This window comes from Phaseolus vulgaris, chromosome 8, assembly GCF_000499845.2.
Source record: "Phaseolus vulgaris cultivar G19833 chromosome 8, P. vulgaris v2.0, whole genome shotgun sequence".
Classification (NCBI taxonomy): domain Eukaryota; kingdom Viridiplantae; phylum Streptophyta; class Magnoliopsida; order Fabales; family Fabaceae; genus Phaseolus; species Phaseolus vulgaris.
In genome coordinates, this window is record NC_023752.2 from 61,506,364 (window position 1) to 61,515,692 (window position 9,329).

The window sequence follows — 9,329 nt, forward strand, 5'->3', positions numbered from 1 at the left end:
TATTCTGGATTTAAATTTTCGAAACACATTTTTTGAATTCTGGAAATTTTATCCAAAATGTATTTTCAATTTTGTATTCCAGATTTTTTTGTCAAGAATGTATTTTTTTAGTTTTGAATTATATTTATTATTTCGGATTTTCAAATCCAGAATAAGAGTAATTTTGAAAATTTAAAAAAATGATAAGATACAGGTTTGTTTTGGTACAGAAAGAAATTCGCAAAATAGTTTCGACTGACAAAATTATTTGGGTCATTCCATAACATAACATGATTTATAAGAGATGATAAAAAAAACAACAACTGTTTTGGACAAAAAAGAGCTAGACCCAAAAGAAACATGAAATGATTATGGGCAATTTCTTCATTCACATCCATAAATCTATCAATTCTAAAATTATCCCTGAACAAAAGGTGTTGTAGACATTCTAAACTCTAAAAATAGTAAATTCTAGAGTTCATAAGGTATTTTTTAAGTTCGAAAATACATTTCGAATTTTAGAATTTGAATCACAAAATTGTATTCTAAATTCTAGAATTCAAAAATTTAAAATTAAAAAAAAAAAACACTTTACGTTTTTTATGGAGGTACAGAAAGAAAAAGTATAGAGGTACAATAAGAAATTGGCATGATTATGTGGTTTCATAATCCATTGTTGGAAATTTACGGGCTTATGGTTTTTGTAACCTTCTTAGGCTGTTTCTTTCTGCATCTCCATATATTCTTCTCCCATCTCCATAAATTTTCATATTTCTGAAAATATCTCTATGTAATATTCTGGATTACGTATTCTGGAAGTCTTTTTTCAAATTCGTAATTAGTTTCTGGATTACATAATCCATAAACCTTTTTTCAGATGCATGATTAGTTTCCAAATTATGTAATCCGGAAGTCTTTTTTAGCTTATGGATTTCATAATCCAATCCAGAAATCATTTTTCAAATGCGTGTATAGATTACATAATTCATAAACTATTTTACGTGAGTAGCACAAGAATGATAAAAAGATATTTTCATGTTGTGTATGAAGGTGACATAAGAATCCATGGACATGGACTAGTCACCTTCTTGAGTTGTTTATAAGATGGTAGGTTTATTCTGTATTTAAAGTTAAAGTTTAATTGGTCCTCTTCTACCAAACACCTTAGCTAAGTGATAAACTTTTAAAGTAATGAAAAGACAAATAAAAAATATAGTTTTGGGATTTACCTCTAAAATGTTGGAAAAAGATATGAACGGTGATATCATATAAAATAAATATGAAAGATATATTATGATATATTTACGTGAAACTTCCATCCATCCATCAATAGAGATATTGTTGTCCTTGTCTTTACAATTAAATTCTTCATCCACAAATGGTTGGAAAAAAACCTTTCAATTAAGTGACAAGTGAAGTAACCCTCTCCCTCCAAACACCAAAATATCTTTATCCCATCACACTTCCACAATCAAACCCTGCAAACTAAAACTGGTGACCAAGGAACCAACCAGTAGAGTGAATTTCCACCATAAATACCTTCAAATAACAGGAGAAAAAGTGTTGGAAATATTTGTTAGTATATAAATGAGGATAAAACTCACTAAATAGTTTTATAAAATTGAATTAGATTTAAATCAACTTTTTAATATGGTATTAGAATCATTTATAACCTATTATAACGAAAGTTTTTTAAGACTGATTATACCACTTGTTATAGATTTCTATCATATCATCCATATTTCATGCATCAGTTCACATTTTTAGAGTAAGATATTTAATAATATTTAAGTGAATACAAATTTATTTTATAATCTATTTTTTTAAGTTGAGTTGGACAAAAATATTTACCCCTAGGATGGACGTGAAGTGACCCAAAATCTTATGTTTTAATTGAAGACTTCAAAGATGTTCAATGTTAAAGCATGATAAATGCCTTAACTTACTCTTTTATTTTAATTTTGCTGAAAACAACTTTTAGAAAAACTAAAAAGGCAAAAGAAAAATACCCACTCACCTTGGAAATATTAATATTATAAACAACTGATTCTGAGAAAATAATTTTACGAAACTTTATGGTTTTATTTACACTAGTTTTAGTTGTGGTTATTGTTAAGAAATTGAAGAATATGAATGAGTCTTATACCGACCTAAGATAGCAGCAATCCAGAATTGAAGTGTGGAACCGTCTAACCTTTGTATTGTGATATGATTTTTAAAGTGTAGTGTGAAAATTGGGAAGATGCAAGTTGGCAAACAGTTTTCAGTTATTTAAGAAAAAAAGTTTGATTGATTGTACAAAATATTAATTAAATTATACACGTATGTGCCAAAAATAAATGTATGTGTTCATGCAATAAATATTGTGTGGGTGTTGCTTAAGAAAACACTCAAATACAGTTTTCTTAATAATAAGTCCCTTTTACATAATTTGGCTAATTAACAGGAACACGGCTCTGCCGACTCAAATGGGTTCTTCAATTCTCCATTTTGAGTGTTCAACCGAAACAAAGAAGAAAATGCCCTCAACTCCAACCACTTTCTTTCGTTAAACAATTCATCAATGATTAACGAAAATGACACATTTCTTATAAATATATCCATTTATAATGCAATATAATTTCATCTTTATTTGATTTAAATAGATTTTAATATTAATATAATTTACTATTTTTTTAGTGGTTGAAGGTCCATATTAAAAATGAGGACAATTCTTTATATATAAGTGGATACAATCCTCACATTCTTTTCATTGTATGAAGTTGAGTTAGGTTTAAAGTTCACTTTGTAACATGGTATCAGAGCCATTTTCGAGCTTATTCTAGCGAGTATTTGTTAGGTTTATCAGACCACCACTCATAATGTGTTATCCCACGCACGAGCTGCTGTCACTCTCGACGTGAGGGAATGTGTTGGAGATCCTATATCGACTAGATATTAAAGTCTTTCATTGTATATAAGTGGGTGCAAACCTCAACCCTATTAGCCGGTTTTATGGGATTGAGTTAGACTTAAAAGTCCACTTCGTAACATGGTGAATCTCCACAATAAATATCCTTATCTTTTTTTTAGAAGTAGATTATTAACTCTAGAGATTGAGACCATTTCGTCACATGATTGGACTCGGTCTATCACCTCACAACTATACTTTGATTTTATTTTTTAAAATATAAAATTTTAATATATTTTTTTATCGTCTATTAGGAAATGCATTTTTAAGTCACTCAATTTACAAAATTTATTTATAAGGTGAAGTTCGGATCGAGATGCTATAAAATAATTCTATCTAACTTGACAAAGATTATACATCTAACTATAACACTAAATATTTATAAATGATTAAAAAATAAATTTTAATCCAAAATCCAACTTTACCTAATTAGTTTGATTTTGTTTTTACAATTTGATAATAAACCAAGTTATCAAATATGAAATAGACTCTAATAATATCATATTATTAGAAACACAACTAATTTATGTTTAAAACCTAAATGAACACACTTGTATACCCAAACAATAGGTAAAATAGATGTGTTTATTAGGATGAAAGTGTTAATTTATTCCTTCGTGCGTAAGTATTTATAATTAGAAAATGGTCCCCATTCACATTTGATTGCATTTATAATGCCAAACTCACTTGGCTTTTTGTGTAGAATAGAAGAAGAATGAGCCATTTCACCGACTAATACAGAGCCCAATAATTATTTTCTCTATAAAAAGTATCAAACATCATTCATTTATTTTATTTTATTTTATTTTTGTTAATGGTACGTCATTTTTTTTCTTCATTTTTGTCATTTGTGTTTCTCAAACCTTGTACACACGGAAATATAAAAAATGAAACTAAGATAATAAAAAAGTACACAGATATAAAATATGTTTTGCACTGTTCTTTTTGGCAGTTTTTGGCTATTGTAGGCTAAAGTAATAATGTTAAATGAAGACCATTTTGAAAACATTATATTAAAATAGACCAATTATTAATTAAATTATAAAGAATGGAGCAACTTGAGTTTTGAGCTATGCATGTCACTGTCTTAGGATATGGATAACGATAACACGATCTCTAATTTTTTAATGATTTTTAAAATAATAATATAAATATAATTTTGTATTCAAACGATATTATTTTAACTCTAAAATGTGTAAACATAATTATTGGACCAAAATTAAACTTATATGAATTACACGCTACCCAAAAGTCATTATTTTAGGCAGCAGAAAAGTCATAATTTGAGTTAATTTATGGGTCACTACCTATTTAAAGGAGCATTCACTTTAATTTTTACTTCATTTTCTTTTTTGTAGTCCCACATTAAATTTTATTAATTCTCAAATACATGTCCTAATCAATACAAAAAAAATTTAAAATACTTGGGCATGTTATTTTTCTGAAGATATTATGCTCTTCTTATAATGATTCATCAAATATATACTTATAACAATTTAAAAATGTTTTCATATTAAATTTAAATGTACGAAATGCTAATAAATATTATTCGGATATTTATTATATTTTAGAAAACATTTGTAAAGTTAATGAAAAAACATTTATAAAATATACGATTTTTCATTTTTTAATATATTAACCATTATACTTTAACGATAAACATTTTAATGAAAATCAGCAACAAAGTAATTAATAAGTGAGAAAATGACATTAGGGATAATGAGTGAGCATGATATGTAATGTGGAAAATAAGAATAAGTGTAGAAATAAATCTTCTTCATTATTTGGAGATGGAATTAATTATGCTGAAACTAAGGTGGAGTGAAGCTTCTCACAAACCTATAGGTCAAAACATGGAATTAAATTTTTGGATTTGACTAAAAGAGAAATAGTTAGCATTTTTCACAGTTTTGATGCATGAAATGAGAAAGAAAACACAGGTCTAGCCACCACACATTGACACACAAGTCCACCTATGACAATTCCCAACATTTTCCATTATTACAAGTTTTCTTTTTCACATTCATATTTCTTTCTTTTTTTCATTACATCTCGATACAGTTAAAATAGTCTCACATTGCTTAGAAATTAAGGTTAATAATAGTTTATATATTTTCTGCTCCTTCAATCTACTGAAGTGACTTTTAAAAATAAAATCTTGATACCCTAAACCCACGTACTTTTAAAATAGACAATATTTCAAATGGTGATTTATTCTAACAATACTATCTCTCGAACTTAAAGTCGAAACATTACAAATAGAATCAAAATAAAATACTAAAATGTCCTATATATTAAGATAGGGTTTGAGAGAGAGAAAAAAAATAAACATGTTTACATTGAGTTGTTGAGTAATTTAGGACACCAAAAAAATATAAAAAATAGGCTAAAATTCGTATAAGTCATTCCACTTACTCCAACACTATATTGGTTAAATGTGGAAATTTTTGCAAGTTGATGAGTTATTATCATTTAGACTTTTTAACCTAAACTCGTACTAAATCATCTAAAATAGTTGTTGATTATAATTTTTCTTCTTTATTTTGAAATAGGACATGACTAGTCAAATAGTTGATGCTGGTAGAGCAGATTTAGTGGAAGAGAAGAGAAGCTTGAGTAAATATTTCTCCTCTCTAATTTCACATTTACCATAGCTTGTTTCAGAGTCTCATAACATTTAGATATATGCATGATTATGTATGTTAAATATTTCAGGATAGTTGTGAACAGAGATAGGTATTTGAAAGAAAACCTGAATTTTCAGCAGTCGTAGTTTGGCTACCTAATCAGTGCTAGAGATTATAATTTTGACATAATTAGAAAAAATGGTCATCGAACTTCAGATTTTTTGGTGGGGGAAACTAGCGACCATAATTAAAAATAAATTAAACAAAAAGCATGCATGGTTCCAGATAACCATGGCATTGAAATTTCTAATGCACGATCTCAGCTCAGCATTTAACATTCCTTGTTAAAGAGTTAAAAAAAATCAAAAAATTTACAATTTATAAGTTTACGGGTCGGAGCCGGATGACGGATAGAGATTCTAAAACACGATCAAAGTGATTAAGTCTTATAGAAGATTAACAAGACTAAACTACGATTGAGCATGAGGTCAACATTCTCAATTATGATAAAAAACCATAATCTAACCAAATAATAAAACTTTATGATAATCATATAAATATTTACATATTTTGAAAAAAAATATGTTATTGTCACGTATTAATTACACTCAACATCAAATACCGATATCTTACTTAAACATCGTTGGAATATCTTTTCCAGATATCATCCAAGTTTAAAGTTTACAAATACAAGAAGAAAGATAGTCAAGGGAGAGTTATGAAAGTATTATGAAAAACGTAAATAAAAAAATAGATTGAACGACTAAAAAGAAGACAATTGTTCTCTTGATCCCACTTCGTTTCAGAACCATATCTATTTCGGAAGAGATCTAACGGGAAACTCGACCCTGAAAACGTATAGATTGAATTGTTTTGAAGAAGCAGCAAAGTGAAGTAAAATGGCATTAGAGAAACACAGAAAATGGAAAACTACAGTGGTGATGCTTACTATTCATGTGCAAGAATTGATTAATAAGTCACTATACAGTAGTGTACAGTGCAACGAATTAATTGATTCCAACTCCTATTTTTGCAGTTTACCCAGTAAGAAACAAACCAAGCATCGCTGGATGGCAGATTCCAACGTTCAAATTTCAGCAAAATGATTGAAACTAGGCCCTGCTTTCCCCAAATTCATTATTGTCTCAAAATGAACCCAAACACCATTTCTCGGGTACACAACAAACAAACATTTACCTCCACTCTCACCTCACCCCGTTTCATTCGTGACGTGTCCCTGTCGACAACGTTGTCCCAGACACGTGTACGGCGGGCAAGACAGCCCTCCACAACATCCAACGGACACCAGAGCCAACATTTTCTAACCCTTTTTAGTCTTATGCAGGTAACATTTTCTAACCTAACATTGGCGGTTGCGAGAGAGAGTGCATTGGTGAGTGGGTCTCCAACAAGGGTCCCACACTTCCTAAAGTGAAAGCTCTTTTCCCTCAACCATGCTTCACCCATCACCACTATAAAATCCACACCCTCCCTTCTCAACCAAACTAACTACTACTTTTTCTTCCTCTCATTGTATCCTCTGATTCTGCTCAGAATCAGATCATGGCTCCTCTCGCATTCTCCTTCTTCTTCCTTCTTATCTCCTTCTTTTCTTCATCATCAGGTAACAACATCTCTCACTACTTTTCAACATACAATAAATTTACACGTACTTTTACTTCTACTATTTTGCGTAGTTTAGAGACGTGAACTTCAGCAGTGTGTGTTAACGCGATTCTGTGAATGGTTTTTGCAGAAGCGGGGTCTGTAGGAATAAACTATGGAAGGATTGCGAACGACCTACCTACACCGGCCAAGGTGGTGGAGCTTCTGAAGAGTCAGGGGCTGAGCCGTGTGAAGCTGTACGACACCGACGCCACGGTTTTAAGCGCGTTTGCGAACTCAGGAATCAAGGTGGTGGTTGCCATGCCGAACGAGCTTCTCTCGAACGCCGCCGCGGACCAGTCCTTCACCGACGCATGGGTGAAAGATAACATCGCCAGCCACTACCCCGCCACGCAAATCGAAGCCATCGCCGTGGGCAACGAAGTGTTCGTGGACCCCAACAACACCACGAAGTTCCTCGTGGCGGCGATGAAGAACGTGCACGCTTCGTTAACCAAGTCCAGCCTCGACACCAACATCAAAATCTCTTCTCCCATCGCTCTCTCCGCGCTTCAATCCTCCTTCCCCGCCTCATCCGGTTCATTCAAAACCGAACTGGTCGAACCGGTTATTAAACCCATGCTCGACCTCCTCCGCCAAACCGGCTCCTACCTCATGGTTAACGCGTACCCGTTTTTCGCTTACTCTGCCAACGCCGACAAAATCTCCCTGGAGTACGCGCTCTTCAAGGAGAACGCCGGCGTGGTTGATTCCGGTAACGGTTTGAAATACACCAACCTCTTCGACGCCCAAATCGACGCCGTTTTCGCTGCCATGTCAGCGCTTCAATACACCGACGTTAAGATTACGGTTTCCGAAACGGGCTGGCCTTCCGCCGGAGACTCGAATGAAATCGGAGCGGGCCCAGAGAATGCCGCGGAGTATAACGGGAACTTGGTGCGGCGCGTGTTGGGCCAGAGTGGGACCCCGTTGAGGCCCAATGACTCACTCGACGTTTTTCTCTTCGCTCTTTTCAACGAGAATCAGAAAACAGGGCCCACTTCGGAGAGGAACTACGGGCTGTTTTACCCCAGCGAGAAGAAGGTTTACGATATTCCGCTGAAGGCGGAGGGGGTTACGGAGGCGCCGTCGTCGGGGGTGGAGAAGAGCCAGGTTCCGGCGAGCGGGGAGGTGTCGACGACGTCGCGTGACGGTCAGACATGGTGCGTGGCGAATGGCGGCGCTTCCGAGGAGAAGCTTCAGAACGGTCTTAACTACGCCTGCGGAGAGGGTGGCGCTGATTGCAGCGCCATTCAACCAGACGCCACGTGTTACAATCCCAACACTTTGGAGGCGCATGCTTCTTACGCTTTCAACAGTTACTATCAGAAGAAGGCACGTGCCGCTGGCACCTGCGATTTTGGTGGAACCGCTTATGTTGTCACCCACCCTCCTAGTAAGTTTGTCTCATTTTTCACTATGAATGATTTTTTTAAGGAACAAATTTTTGTTATGATTGAAATGAAGTTGTGTTGAAAGTGTGTTTGGTGAATTTGTGTTGCAGAGTATGGTAGCTGCGAATTTCCCAGTGGATACTGAATGAAGAAGAGAGATGGAGTGGGTGGGTGTTTTAATTTGGATTTAATTGGGGGATTCCCCATACTTTTTTTTACCAGTTTTCTCTTGTATTCTTCCATTCATTACATGTGTTTAGGTTTGATTGCGTTACTGTCAAATAAAATTTTATATTTATCATTGATTTCGTAACTCATTTCTTTTACTCCTTTGTTTGTAATTATATCTCTTTAATTTTAATCAAGAAAAATATATTCTATTTCTTCTTTAGTTTCTTTGAAGACCCCATTTAGTGAATGATCATTTTAATTAAACTTTTTAGTTCAAACTAAGCCAATTTTATCCTTAACAGTTATTTATTGTTACTATTTTTAATAAAAAATAAATTGTAGACATTAAAGTGTCGTGAATTTCGTAAAAGAAATATATATTTTAAGTGAATCGATAATGTTTGTAGAAAATATACCATGGGGGATTTTTTTCCTGCATCCCCTACTTTCTAAGATATCAAAATTATTTATTTTGGATAGTATAATCTGAAATAGAAAATGAAGTTTTTGAATTTTATATTATGAAATTAAAAGAAAATATTC

General features: G+C 33.0%; 1 protein-coding gene across 1 annotated transcript; it reads left to right on the forward strand.

Annotated features, from left to right (window-relative positions):
• The first annotated feature begins 6,903 nt into the window (after window positions 1–6,903).
• LOC137823980 (glucan endo-1,3-beta-glucosidase 12) lies at window positions 6,904–8,928 on the forward strand. Its single transcript, XM_068629384.1, has 3 exons — window positions 6,904–7,180; window positions 7,313–8,617; window positions 8,726–8,928. Exons 1-3 carry the CDS (start codon window positions 7,120–7,122, stop codon window positions 8,758–8,760), a joined length of 1,401 nt encoding a protein of 466 aa, XP_068485485.1. The 5' UTR covers window positions 6,904–7,119; the 3' UTR covers window positions 8,761–8,928.
• Window positions 8,929–9,329: the final 401 nt, after the last annotated feature.